General features: G+C 37.2%; 2 protein-coding genes and 1 long non-coding RNA gene across 4 annotated transcripts in view; all 3 read left to right on the top strand.

Annotated features, from left to right (window-relative positions):
* Window positions 1-6,832, top strand: part of LOC111452895 (protein argonaute 1-like) — a 7,851-nt gene extending 1,019 nt beyond the window's left edge. For both annotated transcript variants that reach the window (XM_023093817.1, XM_023093818.1), the window contains exons 2-22: window positions 294-958; window positions 1,054-1,262; window positions 1,346-1,495; window positions 1,578-1,711; window positions 1,860-1,969; window positions 2,135-2,241; window positions 2,333-2,471; window positions 2,583-2,699; window positions 2,902-3,009; window positions 3,104-3,175; window positions 3,866-3,988; window positions 4,088-4,253; window positions 4,348-4,607; window positions 4,701-4,843; window positions 4,954-5,016; window positions 5,116-5,179; window positions 5,291-5,426; window positions 5,766-5,839; window positions 5,919-6,013; window positions 6,154-6,185; window positions 6,285-6,832. In XM_023093817.1, the coding sequence (XP_022949585.1) occupies window positions 299-958; window positions 1,054-1,262; window positions 1,346-1,495; window positions 1,578-1,711; window positions 1,860-1,969; window positions 2,135-2,241; window positions 2,333-2,471; window positions 2,583-2,699; window positions 2,902-3,009; window positions 3,104-3,175; window positions 3,866-3,988; window positions 4,088-4,253; window positions 4,348-4,607; window positions 4,701-4,843; window positions 4,954-5,016; window positions 5,116-5,179; window positions 5,291-5,426; window positions 5,766-5,839; window positions 5,919-6,013; window positions 6,154-6,185; window positions 6,285-6,499 (3,177 nt within the window). In that variant the 5' untranslated portion in view covers window positions 294-298 and the 3' untranslated portion in view covers window positions 6,500-6,832. The remainder of the gene's footprint in view (window positions 1-293; window positions 959-1,053; window positions 1,263-1,345; window positions 1,496-1,577; window positions 1,712-1,859; window positions 1,970-2,134; window positions 2,242-2,332; window positions 2,472-2,582; window positions 2,700-2,901; window positions 3,010-3,103; window positions 3,176-3,865; window positions 3,989-4,087; window positions 4,254-4,347; window positions 4,608-4,700; window positions 4,844-4,953; window positions 5,017-5,115; window positions 5,180-5,290; window positions 5,427-5,765; window positions 5,840-5,918; window positions 6,014-6,153; window positions 6,186-6,284) is intronic.
* Window positions 6,833-8,806: 1,974 nt separating this feature from the next.
* LOC111452903 (sucrose synthase 6-like) lies at window positions 8,807-14,320 on the top strand. Its single transcript, XM_023093826.1, has 15 exons — window positions 8,807-8,971; window positions 9,039-9,171; window positions 9,233-9,387; window positions 9,459-9,651; window positions 9,757-9,875; window positions 9,952-10,168; window positions 10,252-10,347; window positions 10,436-10,609; window positions 10,701-10,817; window positions 11,902-12,068; window positions 12,149-12,373; window positions 12,473-13,039; window positions 13,113-13,251; window positions 13,325-13,440; window positions 14,037-14,320. The coding sequence occupies exons 1-15, from the start codon at window positions 8,865-8,867 to the stop codon at window positions 14,197-14,199; spliced, it is 2,688 nt and encodes an 895-aa protein (XP_022949594.1). The 5' UTR covers window positions 8,807-8,864; the 3' UTR covers window positions 14,200-14,320.
* Window positions 13,437-14,027, top strand: LOC111452904. The gene is made up of 3 exons (XR_002712182.1): window positions 13,437-13,512; window positions 13,676-13,713; window positions 13,841-14,027. It is a non-coding gene; the product is annotated as an uncharacterized LOC111452904 (long non-coding RNA).
* Window positions 14,321-15,812: the final 1,492 nt, after the last annotated feature.

Raw genomic sequence — 15,812 nt, 5'->3', positions numbered from 1 at the left:
TTGTTCTTTGTTTGATTCCCCCCCCCCCCCCCTAAAATCTCCGCATAGATGTTTTTTAGTTTTCGTTATTTTGTATGTTGTTTTAAAGAAATGGAGAACATTTTTACTCGGATTGTGTAGGGTTCCTCTTGGATGTTTATGTTTATTTCCTTGTGATGTTTATATTTATTTTTGTTCTCTTATTTTCTCTATCAATAATAAGTATGCCTTGATAAAATGATCGCGGTTTTTTTAATCATCATTTATCAATTCTAACTTCCCAGGCTTCAACTCTTCATTATTTTTTCTTTTAGGGATCATGGGGAGGAAGAAGAGAACTGAAGGTGGTGGTGAGAGATCAGAGTCTCAGGACGTTGGTGGCCGTGGCTCCCAAGGATTTGCTGAAAGGAGAGACTTCCCACAGCAACATAGTGGCAGTGCATACCAGGGTGGGGGGAGAGGCTGGGCTTCTCAAGGGGGACGTGGAGGTCAAGGTGGTGGTCGTGGCCGAGGGACGTCTCAACATCAGCACTATGGAGGACCTCCTGATTACCAAGGAAGGGGTAGAGGTGGGCAATATCAGCATGGAGGACGCAGTAACTATGGTGGTGGTAATCGCGGTGGCATGGGTAGTGGTGGCATTGGGGGAGGACCTTCTTCTGGTGGCCCATCCAGGCCATCAGTTCCCGAGCTGCACCAAGCAACCCCAGTGTATCAAGGTGGGGTGACTCAGCCAATCTCATCTGTGGCGAGTTCTTCCTCCCACCCACCTGATACCTCATTGTTAGAACAACAATTTCAGCAGATTTCCATTCAGCAGGAATCTGATCAAAGCCAAGCAATTCAACCTGCACCGCCGTCTAGTAAATCTATGAGATTCCCTCTGAGACCTGGAAAGGGTAGCACTGGCACAAGGTGTATTGTCAAGGCTAACCACTTCTTTGCGGAGCTTCCAGATAAAGATCTTCATCAGTATGATGTGGGCATTCTCTTCTGTACTGTTCATATTTTTTATTTTCTGCTGCTTATGTTTTTTATTTTAATCCTACACTGGCATTTTTTTGCTGCAAGTAGGTTACTATTACGCCAGAAGTCACTTCGCGTGTCTATAGTCGAGCTGTAATGGAGCAGCTGGTGAAGTTATACAAGGTCTCTCACCTTGGAGATCGTCTTCCTGCCTATGATGGAAGAAAAAGTTTATACACTGCTGGTCCTCTTCCTTTCATATCAAATGAGTTTAGAATAACTCTTTTTGACGAGGAAGATGGATCAGGAGGACAAAGGTGCCTTACCCTCTTCCTTGTTTGAATTCTATTGTCTGCTCTTAGTTCTTTCCATAATTTTCTATTATTTACTCTTGGTGTAGGCGGGAGAAAGAATTTAAAGTCGTAATCAAATTTGCTGCTCGTGCTGATCTACACCATTTAGGACTCTTTCTTCAAGGCAGACAGGCTGATGCCCCTCAGGAAGCCCTTCAAGTTCTGGATATTGTTTTACGCGAATTGCCTACTTCAAGGCATGACTATTACTCTACACCTTTGTCACTGGATATTTGGTTTGTTGATTGATTCATAAATGGAATTGTTATGTTCTTCTAGGTATTCCCCTGTGGGCCGATCATTTTACTCTCCAAACCTTGGTAGACGTCAGACACTGGGTGAGGGGCTGGAAAGCTGGCGTGGCTTTTATCAGAGTATCCGTCCTACTCAAATGGGGCTCTCTCTAAATATTGGTATCAGCCCCACTCTCTCTCTCTCTCTCTCTCTCTCTCTTTTATGTTTTCCATAATTGGAAGGTATGGGTGGAGATTATTTTTTTCAGTTTATGTTTTTCCCTTCATGTTTTATTTCAGTGAAGTGACCATTCACTAATGGATGCAGATATGTCATCTACTGCTTTCATAGAGCCTTTGCCTGTTATCGACTTTGTGACTCAGCTTCTCAACCGCGATATGTCATCCAGACCATTATCTGATGCGGACCGTGTTAAGGTTGGATGCTTCTTGCTGTTTAGGTTATGATATTTTATTTTACTAGCTTGTTAAGAGTACTAGAACTATTTTCAGTTCTTTTACCTAATTTTGTTCTGGTAAGACATGTCATGATATTGAAATTTCTATTGGAGGGATATGCTTTAATTTTCAAAGTACTTATAGATAAAGAAGGCTCTTCGAGGTGTCAAGGTTGAAGTGACACACCGTGGGAATATGCGCAGAAAATATCGCATTTCTGGATTGACATCACAAGCAACGCGGGAGCTAACGTAAGTGATAATTGTAACTTTAATTAAAAATCTTTTCTTAACCAAGTTTATATATGTTGAACTTCATCTCTTATACTTATATTGGTTCTAGTTTCCCGGTTGATGAAAGAGGTACTATGAAATCGGTGGTGGAGTACTTCTATGAAACGTATGGGTTTGTTATTCAACATACTCAGTGGCCTTGTCTTCAAGTAGGGAACCAGCAGAGACCTAACTATCTACCGATGGAAGTAATGTTTCTACTTATACTCTACTGGTTGAATATTTGGTATCTATAATTTTTGCTGATGTGCCCCAAAATATATATATGATCTTTAACATTAAAAATGTTTTTGATTCAGGTATGTAAGATTGTTGAAGGACAGAGGTATTCCAAACGGCTCAACGAGAGACAGATAACTGCTCTGCTCAAGGTTACATGCCAACGACCACACGATAGAGAGGCAGACATTATGCAGGTCCTGGAATAATTTTCATCTTTGAAGCCTAATTTGTTTAGTTGGGTGTAATTACATGGATCTCAATTGCTGTATTTATCATTTTTCCTCTAAATATAAGTTCTGTTTTCTTATTACCTTGCTTGTTTATTAATTTTAGAGTTATAGTTATTCTTCATTCTGGTAGAGCATTATGTACGTGCTAACATTCTTTTAATTACAGACAGTACGTCATAATGCATATCATAACGATCCATATGCAAAGGAGTTTGGAATTAAGATAAGTGAGAAGCTTGCTTCTGTTGAAGCTCGTATTCTTCCTCCACCATGGGTAATGTATCCTAATTTTACTATAATTGAGCTGAGATTGGTGTCTGATTTCTGTGATATCATATCATATGTATGATAATTTCGTGCTTTTGCAGCTAAAATATCATGACACAGGCAGAGAAAAAAATTGCTTGCCACAAGTTGGACAGTGGAACATGATGAATAAGGTAAATCCTGTTGTTGATTTAATATTATATTAGTTTGAAATTTTCTTACAATTGATTCAAGGTGGTTAATATTCAGTTTTAACTTTTTTTTTTCCTCTCTCCCCTTTCTCTTATTTTTCCCGATTTTGCTAAATGGTTTTCATTCTTGTGTTTACTAAACATTTTAATTTTTAGTAGAAAGAAAAACAAGTTTTAAAAGACTTTTTTTAGTTTTTAAAACTTAGGCTTGTTTTTTGAAAACATTGGTATGAAGTAGATAACAAAAACTTATAAAACTTACAGGTAGATTAAGTGTTTATAAGCTTAATTTTCAAAAACCCAAAATCAAATGGCTCTCAAACAGGACTTTTGTTTCCTGTTTTGGAATGCTATAAGTGAAGCATAAAAAAAACATTATTTGCTATAAGGACTTTTGGAATGCTACAGTCATGGACAATTTTTTAACGTACAATACATGGGATGACCCATTTGTCTAGACTAAAAATTTCCAGATTCTTTGTCCATGGTAGGTAGGTAAGCTTGTTCGAAGAGACATGTCACTTGTCTGCTGTTGATAAGTCATCTTGAAATGCTTGCTTGTATCGTCTTCACTTCACTATTATGCTGGATGATTGTCATTGGGTGACTTCCAGAGTTTATTATGAGAGATAATTTGACCTTTTCTCCTTTGTTGATTATGAATTATTGCAGAAAATGTTCAATGGTGGTACTGTAAACAACTGGATGTGTGTAAATTTCTCTCGCTCTGTGCAAGAGAGTGTCACTAGCAGGTTTTGTTATGAACTGGCTCAAATGTGTTACATCTCTGGCATGGTAGTAACCTTGATTCTTTTAAATCAATTTATTTCCTTTAATACTTGGTGAGGTTAACATTGAAATTTTTTAATGTAAAGCTTTCTATGATGTGTGTAGGCTTTCAATCCAGAACCAGTGCTTCCTCCTATTTTTGCCCGTCCTGATCACGTGGAAAAGGCCCTTAAAACTCGGTACCATGATGCAATGAGCATTCTCCGACCCCAGGGCAAGGAACTTGATCTGCTTATTGTTGTTTTGCCAGATAACAACGGATCTCTCTATGGTAATATGCCAATTGAAATACTATATACTTTTTATAAAAAAAATTGGAATACTGTCTTTGTTATTTACTATTTTTTTCATTATAATTTTTGCAGGTGATTTAAAACGTATCTGTGAAACAGATCTTGGGCTTGTTTCCCAGTGCTGTTTGACTAAACATGTCTTTAAAATGAGTAAACAATATTTGGCCAACGTGGCCTTAAAAATAAATGTTAAGGTTGGGGGAAGGAATACAGTACTCGTTGATGCATTATCTAGGAACATACCCTTGGTTAGTGACCGGCCGACCATTATATTTGGTGCTGACGTAACCCATCCGCACCCAGGGGAAGACTCAAGTCCATCCATTGCTGCTGTATGATCATTTTGCAACATTTTTTTAATAGTAAACTATATGCAACTTGTGTAATATAAGCCACTTCTAAACTTTGCGCAAATTTGATAATAGGTTGTGGCTTCTCAAGATTGGCCGGAAGTTACAAAATATGCTGGTTTGGTCAGTGCTCAAGCCCATAGGCAAGAGCTTATTCAAGATCTTTTCAAAACATGGCAGGATCCTGTGAGGGGGACAGTGACGGGTGGAATGATCAAGTACGACTTTTGAACTTGATTTTTAGCGCTTTTATCCTCTGCCGCACATTGAACTTGTCTCAATAAACTGTTATCGTTATTTATTGACCATTTCTCTCTTGGTAACGCAGGGAACTCCTCATCTCCTTCCGTAGAGCAACTGGACAGAAACCTCAACGCATCATATTTTACCGGTATTTTATTTTTATTTATTATCAACAGTCCAGCCGTGAATAAACCATTATTTTCATTTATTGTTTATCTGATGTCTATACAAAAATCTTATTTTTCAGGGATGGTGTTAGTGAAGGACAATTCTACCAAGTTTTGTTACATGAGCTGGATGCCATTAGAAAGGTAAAGAGATATGCCTGCGTTGGTGCAACTTCAAAATGATTTTAGATATTGCTGGTTTGAAATTTAATGAATATGTGATATATTTTTTAATTTGAATCAATCTGTTTTTAGGCTTGTGCTTCTTTGGAACCAAACTACCAACCTCCAGTGACTTTCGTCGTGGTACAGAAGCGTCATCACACTAGGTTGTTTGCTAATAACCATTCTGATCGCCATGCAGTCGACAAGAGTGGGAATATATTACCTGGTAAAGTACAGTATATAGCCAACCCATTGGGTTAAGAATTTGTTGATTTTTTTTTTTTTTTTTTGACATTTGAATAATATTGAAGTAGAAGTTGGTGGGGAATTTAGAGAAACTACTAGCTTAGCATTATGAACTCAATTCAACTACAAACTCCCATAATTAAAGCTATTCTAAAAGATATTTACCTTGCAAATTGATGCATATTACCGACTAGAAAATGAACTGGGTAGTTCAGAAGATTTGATTTGATTATTCAAGCAACCTTTATTAATTTATTGTCATTGATCTATTTTTGTTTTTAAAAGTGATTTTTTCTTACTCTGCTGACGGACATGCCAGGTACGGTTGTCGACTCCAAAATTTGTCATCCTACGGAATTTGACTTCTACCTTTGCAGCCATGCTGGAATCCAGGTATATAATTATTTTTTATGAAATATTTTACCGTTTAAAGATGTATATGCGGGGATGAAGAATTATACTTGTTTTCCAGGGTACAAGTCGTCCTGCTCATTACCATGTTCTGTGGGATGAAAATAAGTTCACAGCTGACGGATTGCAGACTCTAACAAATAACCTTTGTTATACGTGAGTTACACTTTTTGCAAATTCCTCATAACATTCTCGAGTATTTCGTACTAATCTGGCCTGCCTGCCTTAACAAATTACAAACCAAGCTTTTTTCTAATTATGGGATTGCATTAATACCATATTTTCAACTTCTGCAGGTATGCAAGGTGTACTCGCTCTGTTTCCATTGGTAAGTTTCTCAGTGATTTGATTTGAATTTGTTTTGCTCAACCATCTCCACTTCTCCATGGTTTTTTTTTTAATTAAATTGGTGTAAAACCTTTGGCAGTGCCCCCAGCGTACTATGCTCATCTTGCTGCATTCCGAGCTCGCTTTTATATGGAACCTGAAACCTCTGATATTGGATCAATCAGCAGTGATGCTGCTGCTGGACGTGGTGGCGTTAGTGGCGCTCGCAGTACACGGTCTCCAAGTATGAATGCTGCAGTTCGACCTTTGCCAGCTCTCAAAGAGAATGTTAAGAGGGTTATGTTCTATTGTTGAAGTGCGACTATATATGAGGTGGCCTCCTGGCCTGTTTTTATTTACTACCACTACTACTCTACTACTACCACGGGTTTCACTCGAAGTGGTCTTGAAGTCTTGCAGTACTCGTGTGATTAAACTCTAGTACATGTTATTTTGTGTGGTTAACTCGCATTGGGGGCTCATGGTGGTCTCTTCGATGCCATGCTTTGCCGTCCATTTGAGGAGGTATGATGTTAAACACAGCTTCAGAAACTATTTTTTTTTCCTGCTTGGATTGGTTTAATCATCATCTGGAGGGATGTTTGTGGCTTAGTGTTCTATATATATTGACTGGTTGATGCTTTTTAACAGTTTTCTTGGAGATCTAACCTCTCACCCAATTTTTTATCCCATGTTGGTTATATTTTAATTAGGATAGACAGACAGTAAGCAGTCTTAGACGTACAAACACAAGTAGGATATGGTGGGGTGGTCGGACGTTTTTTTTGGGTAGCAATGTGTATTAGATAGGTAGGAGGGAAGGATCCATAGGTAAGAGTCAAGTTGAGAAAGTAGTGAGATTAAATATGCAATAACCAAGATAAACAGAATTGAACCCTGACCCAAAATATACCGAACCGATGGAAACCTTGTGAACTTATAAACGATCAACCATGAAACTGGGTTACTAGTACACCGCCAGAGGAGATGCAGGCAAGCTTGTGTGGGTGACCCAGTTTCGTGTTCGATTGTTTACAAGTTCACAAAGCTTCAATTGGTTCAGTATATTTTGGGTTGGGTTCACTTTTGTTATCTTGGTTTCGCACAATTTCGCTTGGTTTAGGTTTAGTTCACAACATCTTTCCCTGACATCTGGTGTGATTCAACGATTCTTTGCATTTTCAATTTAGTTTTCATGTAAGTCGTGTGGTATGAGTTTGCATGCTATGTTGAACTATATTGTTTATTTAGGTCCCATCAATCATGATAGTTATAGATTCGTGTGTTTTGCATTCTCGACCACGATATGAAATTAAATACTCAAATTTTCTTTTTCTCTTTTCAAATAAGAGAATTCTAGATGCTTGAGAAATCTCCCGTGCAAGTCATGATATTGCTTTTATTGTTTTTTATGGAAATTTTCGTACCAATTATGTTTGCCATCGATCAAAAGACGAATTAGCTTAAACAATAAATCAGGCCTACTATCATCCAATATATCGAATTCATCCTAATAGTCAGTTTTCAATTTTATGAAATTCAATTTATTGTTATGTGTCCTAAAGCTAAAGCAAATTACTAGCTTTATTTGGTTTGTCATCTTGGCTCGTAGTAGTAGTCCCTATTCTTCAAATTGAAGCTAAGTTTTTTTAATTATAAAATTTTCACATTTAGTAATTGATGCCCAAATGTGTGTTTATATAGTTTATTTAATGCCTAGAATCAGAGCTTTGTGGGGACTCATATAAATGAAGCAGAGAACCTCTCATTAAATAGGGAATAAAGATGGAAAGTGAATTTTCTCTATTAGATAAACGAAATCAATGATTAAAATTATATTCTTCATCGTCATCCTGACTTGTTTAAATTCTCACCCTACCTCTATAATATTATATCCTTGCTTATAAAATATTATTTTCAAAATCTATATAAGGAAAAAAATTCTCGTGGATATCTCTAATATATAATATTTAACGGCTTTTGAACATATTCCACTAGTTAAGTACCCATTAAATTCAAAATATAAATGATCTTTCCAACAAATCCAATCCATTGTAATTTTGTTTGGAAAAGAATATATATTAATGGTAATTACCAAAACTAATTTATTATAATTATTGTACTAGATTTAATATCAACGTGAGTATAATTAAACTCAAATAAACAACACGAATCATCGACCAAGATTACAATATAACTAATTGATAATTATTCTTGCATCAAATTTCTATAACCCTAACTCCATAATCTTTATAGGAACATTTTTAAATATAAAAAAAATGGATATTAACTCTAAAATTTGTTTTCATTCTCGGCTTCTAAATATTTGTTGATTCCAAAAGCCTAAAATTTGTATAGTATCTTAAGATTCTTATGTTGGTGTAATTATGGAAGTGAAAGAAGAAAAGAATAATAAAACCCACCAATTTTAACAAAAAAACACAATGAAACTAAATGAATGTTTGTTTAAGTTCTTTTCCTCCTCTTCTTAAATAACTTCCCACATTTTCAATTCCTTTCTTGCTTTCAATCATTCAGACATCACAAATGTTCCTCTCTTCATTCTATTTCAGCTCTTTATACATATATATCTATCTATCTATCTATATATACCCCAAACAAATCACAAGGCAGGCAGAAACAGCGCAATTATCAGTTCATTCCCAAATTATTGGAACAAATGGCGTTTGCAACAGCCAGCCTGAAGAGATTAGATTCACCAATTTCCGACACTCTAAGCGATGCATTGAGAAAATCCCATAACCCAATGAAGAAATGCTTTGGCAGGTAAACACTTCCTCTTTTGCAACCTTTTTTAGATATGATCTTATCTTAATCCATATGAACTGCATAGGTTTGTTGAACATGGGAAGAGGTTGATGAAATGTCAAGATTTGATGAAGGATATTGAGCTAACAATTGAAGATACACATGAGATGAGCCATGTTTTGGAAGGCTCTCTTGGCTATGTTCTAAGTAAAACTCAGGTAACATTCAAACTCTCTCTGCTTCAAAGTAGCATTGATGTTGATAGCTAGTATTATGCAGGAGGCCGCCGTTGTTCCTCCGAATGTCGCTCTAGCCGTGAGGCCGAGCCCCGGTTTCTGGGAGTTTGTTAAGGTGAATGCTGTAAGTTTGGGAGTAGAAGACCTTACTGCTTCAGAGTACTTGAAGTTTAAGGAAGCCATCTTTGATGAGAATTGGTTAGTACTCAGTCTACAAATAGTTCTGTTGCATTGGGTTATGGGTAGTAATTTTGAACTATGATCATCAGGGCTAATGATGAACATGCTCTAGAGATAGATTTTGGAGCCACTGAATTCAGTGCCCCTCGTTTGAGCCTCCAGTCGTCGATCGGGAACGGAGTCGGTTTGATCTCGAAGTTCATCAGCTCAAGGTTTGGTGAGAATAAACAGAATGTTAAGGAACTTGTTGCTTATTTGCAGGCTCTTCACCATCGTGGAGAGGTATGAATTATGAACATCATCCAGTTCTAGGAAAAGTTCAAATCTTTACCAAAACCATGACAACCCAATTCAAGAAATTATGATTTTTGAATCTAAATCTTGCAGAGCCTTATGATCAATAAGAAACTTAGCAGCGTTTCCAAGCTTCAATCTGCATTGTTTGTTGCTCAACTATATCTATCTTCACTGCCAAAAGACACACCATATGAAGAATTTAATCACAAGTAACCAAAAATCTGTATTCCTTTTCCAAGAACATTGGATTTTGTGTTTCTTTTCCCTTAATGTTCATGTTCACAGGCTGCAAGGATGGGGATTTGAGAAAGGATGGGGAAGTACTTCAGAGAGTGTCAGAGAAACAATGTTAATCCTTTCTGAGGTCCTGCAAGCACCTGATCCAGTAAAAGTGGAGTTCCTGTTTAGCAAGCTTCCAACGACGTTGAACGTTGTAATCTTTTCGCCCCACGGTTACTTCGGCCAGGCGGGCGTGCTCGGTTTGCCCGACACCGGTGGTCAGGTTGGAATTTGATCATATATGTTTATTTCAGCATTACAATATGGTCTGTTCCTGACAAGTTTGTAGGCCACAAAAATGCTTAGGTTGTGTACATTTTGGACCAAGTGAGAGCTTTGGAAGAAGAATTGGTGCATAGAATTGAGCAGCAAGGCCTGCAAGCTAAGCCTCAGATTCTTGTGGTATGTTTGTTTGTTTGTTTGTAGGCATAAGCTCACAACATTGTCCTGTCCCTTATGGTTTAATCTGTGTTAAAACTGATACATTTAGGTGACAAGATTGATACCCGATGCACGAGGGACGACGTGCAATGTCGAATACGAGTCTATTGAAAACACAAAGCATTCTCACATTCTTAGAGTCCCATTCTCCACACAGAATGGCGTTCTTCGTCGATGGATTTCACGTTTCGACGTCTATCCTTACTTAGAGAGATTCGTCAAGGCATTCGACTTTGAACTTTCTTTCATTTTGCCTTATAAGTTCATTAATTTTCTATTGACTTATCCCCCACTTCTCTATGGATGATTTCCAGGATGCTACTCATAAGATCCTTGAAGTTATGAACTGCAAACCAGACCTCATCATTGGAAACTACACTGATGGAAACTTGGTTGCTTCTTTGATGGCTAAGAAACTTGGAATCACACAGGTCAGGAAGAAAAGAGCAAAAAGCTTGAGAAAATCTGTCCTGTTAGTTCTTTTTTTTTCTTTTTTTCGTGAGATTCCACATTGGTTGGGGAGGAGAACGAAACATTTTTTATAAGAGTGTGGAAACCTCTCCCTAGCAGACGCGTTTTAAAAACCTTGAGAGGAACCAAAGGGAAAGTCCAAAGACGACAATATTTGCTAGTGGTGGGCCTGGGTGGATTGTGACATCTCACATCGGTTGAGGAGGAGAACGAAACACCCTTTATAAGAGTGTGGAAATCTCTCCCTAGCAGACGCGTTTTAAAAACTTTGAGGGGGAAGCTCGAAAGGGAAAGTTCAAAGAGGACAATATCTGCTAGCGGTGAGCCTGAGCCTTTACAAATGGTATCAGAACTAGACATCGGACGATGTGTACGAGGAGGTGGTTTCCCGAAGGGGGTAGACACGAGGCAGTGTGCCAACAAGAACGTTGGGCCACGGAGGGGGTGGATTTGGTGGGGGTCCCACTTCGATTGGAGAAAGGAACGAGTGCCAGCGAGGACGCTAGGCCCTAGAGAGGGTGGATTGTGAGATCCCACATCGGTTGGGGAGGAGAACGGAACACCCTTTATAAGGGTGTGGAAACCTCTCCCTAGCAGATGCGTTTTCAAAACCTTGAGAGGAAGCTCGAAAGATAAAGCCCAAAGAAGACAATATCTGCTAGCGGAGGGCCTGGGTGGATTGTGAGATCCCACATCAGTTGTGGAGGAGAACGAAACACCCTTTATAAGGATGTGGAAACCTCTCACTAGCAAACGCGTTTTAAAAAACTTGAGGGGAAGCCTGAAAGGGAAAACCCAAAGAGGACAATATCTGTTAGCGTTAGGCCTGGGTGGATTGTGAGATCCCACATCGGTTGGGGAGAAGAACGAAACACCCTTTATAAGGGTGTGGAAACCTCTCCCTGGCAGATGCATTTTAAAAACCTTGAGGGGAAGTCCGAAAGGGAAAGCCCAAAAAGGACAATATCTACTAGCAGTGGACCTAGACCGCTACATTTTTTGTTTCTAGACGTTATAAACTCTCGAATTTCTTTGGCCTCACAGGGAACCATTGCACACGCTTTAGAGAAGACGAAATACGAAGATTCGGACGCTAAATGGAAGGAACTCGATCCGAAGTATCATTTTTCTTGTCAGTTCACAGCTGATATAATCTCAATGAATGCAGCTGATTTCATTATAACAAGTACATATCAAGAAATTTCAGGAAGGTTAGAACTCAACTGGATTGGATATTCATTCTAGAATGATATCATCTTTTATCAGCTAACTACAAGTCTGTGTCCAACAGCAAAACTAGGCCAGGACAATATGAAAGCCATGAGGCCTTTACAATGCCTGGACTTTATAGAGTAGTTTCAGGTATCAATGTGTTTGACCCCAAATTCAACATTGCTGCTCCTGGAGCTGATCAATCTGTTTACTTTCCGTTCACCGAGACTTCTAAACGACCGACAAATTATCATCCCGAAATCGAGGAGCTTCTTTATAGCAGAGAAAACAATGATGAACACATGTAAGTGATGCCTATTGATATCCATCTCTTTTACTATGAACATGATTAGACAATGTTTAGAACAGTTTTAACTTTTAATCTTGGTAACTTTTGGAACAGAGGTTACCTTGCAGATAGGGAGAAACCAATAATCTTCTCAATGGCAAGGCTTGACACAGTAAAAAACATTACTGGATTAACTGAATGGTATGGTAAAAACAGGAAGCTGAGAAGTTTAGTAAACCTTGTGGTTGTGGCTGGATTCTTTGATCCATCAAAATCAAAGGACAGGGAAGAAATTGCAGAGATAAAAAAGATGCATTCCCTGATAGAAAAATATAAACTCAGGGGGCAAATCAGATGGATATCAGCTCAAACCGATCGGTATCGTAACGGTGAGCTATACCGGTGCATTGCTGATACAAAAGGAGCCTTTGTACAGCCTGCACTTTATGAAGCTTTTGGCCTAACAGTCATTGAAGCAATGAACTGTGGATTGCCAACTTTTGCAACAAATCAAGGAGGCCCGGCTGAGATTATTGTCGACGGGGTCTCGGGCTTTCATGTCGATCCGAATAACGGCGACGAATCGAGCAAAAAGATCGTTGATTTCTTTGAGAAGTGCAAGTCTGATTCTGGCTATTGGAACATGATATCAGAAGCTGGCCTTCAGAGAATATATGAATGGTATGTTAAGCCACAAAGAACATTTATGATAATATGGGTTCTTGATATTCACTTACGGAGAATTGTTTTTCAGCTACACTTGGAAAATATATGCAAGGAAAGCTTTGAATATGGGATCGATTTATGGGTTTTGGAGGCAGCTAAACAAAGAACAGAAACAGGCCAAGATGAGATACATTGACATGTTCTACTCTCTGTTGTTTAGAAAATTGGTAAGCATTGGAGACTTGAATCTAATGATATTAAGCTTATCAATTCTTTTAAGCACTCTGAATCCTGTTTCAGGTGAAGAACGTTCCAATCCCTAGTGAAGAAACCTTGCCAGCAACCGTGACGCCGCAGCCGACATCGGAGCTACGTTTCCGGGGTTCGGCTGCTCCTCAGCCTCAGCTGGGACAAAGGCAAGTTATCTGCTTTTGGTTAATTTGTTGCGATCTTATAACTCAACATTCTTGCACGTATACAATAGGAATGTTTTGGTTTTTTTAGTTCAACAACAGGGGCAGAGGTTTGAAATCTCTAATCTTTTAACCTTGGTCGTATGTTTTAACTAGTTGAACTATACTTAGACGGACCCAATATGAAGCATAACCTGTTGTAATCTTATAACTCAACATTCCTGCACATACATAATAGGGGGACGGAGGTTTGAAACCTCTAATCTTTTAACCTTAGTCGTATGTTTTAACCAGTTGAACTATACATAGACGGACCCAATATGAAGCATAACTTGTAACTCAACACTCCTGCACATACATAGCAGGGGACGGAGGTTTGAAACCTCTAATCTTTAAACCTTAGTCGTATGCTTTAACCAGTTGAACTATAATTAAACGGACCCAATATGAACTATAACCTGTTGTAATCTTATAACTCAACACCACTCCCACGTAATAGGGGACGGAGGTGTGAAACCTCTAATCTTTTAACCTTAGTTGTATGATTTAACCAAATCCGACTCGATTCGAACTTAAAAGCGTGCTTTTTAACTCAGCAGGAATGGAGGGAGTTCAGTGGAGCAGCAGCAGGGCCAGAGCGGCAATGGGCTATCAAAAACCATAAAAGGAATATGCTTTTTGACTGGCTCTCTCTTGGTAGCTTACTTTATGCTGAACAAGATTTCTGGAGTAGATCAAGCCTATGTTGATTTACCATTATAGCCTTTGAATTATTCAATTATATTTATGTAAATTAATTATGATAATTACTGCCTCTTGAGGCTGCCAACCTACATTAATAAAATTTACCCCACTCAGTAACCAATTTACCCACATCAATAAATTCTTTCCTTTATTGTTTATTTATTTTTTATTTCTTTTTTAAGTCAATTAATAATTAATTTTATGACGTCATCACTAATCCAAGAAAATATTATGGAATGGTTTTTAAATTTTATCCTTTAAAAAGAATTTGATGCCATCTTTGGTAATTTGTTTTGTCAGCATAATTACATATTATATTATACATACATACATACATATATATATATATATGTTACCAAATATGTTATATAGTATATATATATATTAGTTAAATGATAGAATTTGACCATTATTATTAAATTATTTTCCCAATTATATAAAAAGGGACACGTAACTTTGAACCGTCAATGGCGTATTTGTTGCAGTATTGCTATTGGAAAGTTGTCCACTTGTCTTTGTCTCATTGGCTATTCAAAATTCTATATTTTCCTTCATATTTAATGTAAATAATTAATTATAAAAATATTTACCTTTTAACAATTGAAAAAAAAGCAACATAAATATTATATATTTAATATTTAAATTAAATTAAAATTTCATGCACTTATTGATGTAAAGTTTTTTTTTAATAAAAAAAAGTAAAAAGTAAAAATAACATTTATTATTATTAATATAAAAATAAAGAGAGAATTATCGCCTAGGAAATTGTGAAAGAACTGACCAATCATGGTTAATTATAATAAGGAATGAGGTTGAGCGTTCGGACTGGGGTTAGAATAGAGCAGGGGTAACCGGCAGATAGGCAAACACCCGGTTGCCGGTTAACACAATCTTTTTATTTCTGGACAATTTCATTGGCGGGTTGAAATTCTTTTGGACGAATTACCCAACTATCCTGAAAATAGGATTAGAACTCGATCCAACCATATTTATAAATTTTATAATAAACGTACGTTTGTAACTTTATTAATCATCATGACTCGTAAAATATTTGATGTTTGAAATTTATAAGATTTTAATTATTAATATAAGGTATGTTATAAACAAATAAAATTTTAAAAATAATTTAAAGAAAAGAGAAACAACATGATAGCCTAATCCAACTCGAAAATAAAGCGCCGTTGGATTTAAATATTAAATTAATTAAAAATATTTTTCTAACCTCTAATATTACAGGTATGCTTGTTCAAGGCATGTGGTCTGTAGTCCCATAACAAAGGTCCTAGTTATACTTGTCCCATTTCAAATCCCTTTCTACTTGCTTTCCTATTAAATAGACTTTTACTATTATTGTTATGTCAATACAATGGTGATGACTCCGTCACCAAAACCATACACTTGTCATAGGCTAAAATACCCTAAAATGTACTCTAGAAAATTTGATTAGTTGTTAATTCTTCTTACCCAAGTTATACATTATCAAAGTCCGTGTTCCCTACTCGCTTTTAGCTTTTTTTAAAATTGTTTTCAACACATTTCTACGTTTTCTAAAACATTTCTCTCAAATCTAACTTGAGACTCGAGCGTATACTGATGTTGTCTATGAAATTTGAGTTTCTTACCATTGACTT

The sequence above is a fragment of the Cucurbita moschata genome, unplaced genomic scaffold (genome assembly GCF_002738365.1).
Source record: "Cucurbita moschata cultivar Rifu unplaced genomic scaffold, Cmos_1.0 Cmo_Scf00014, whole genome shotgun sequence".
Lineage (NCBI taxonomy): Eukaryota > Viridiplantae > Streptophyta > Magnoliopsida > Cucurbitales > Cucurbitaceae > Cucurbita > Cucurbita moschata.
This window is presented reverse-complemented; position numbering and strand designations above follow the sequence as displayed.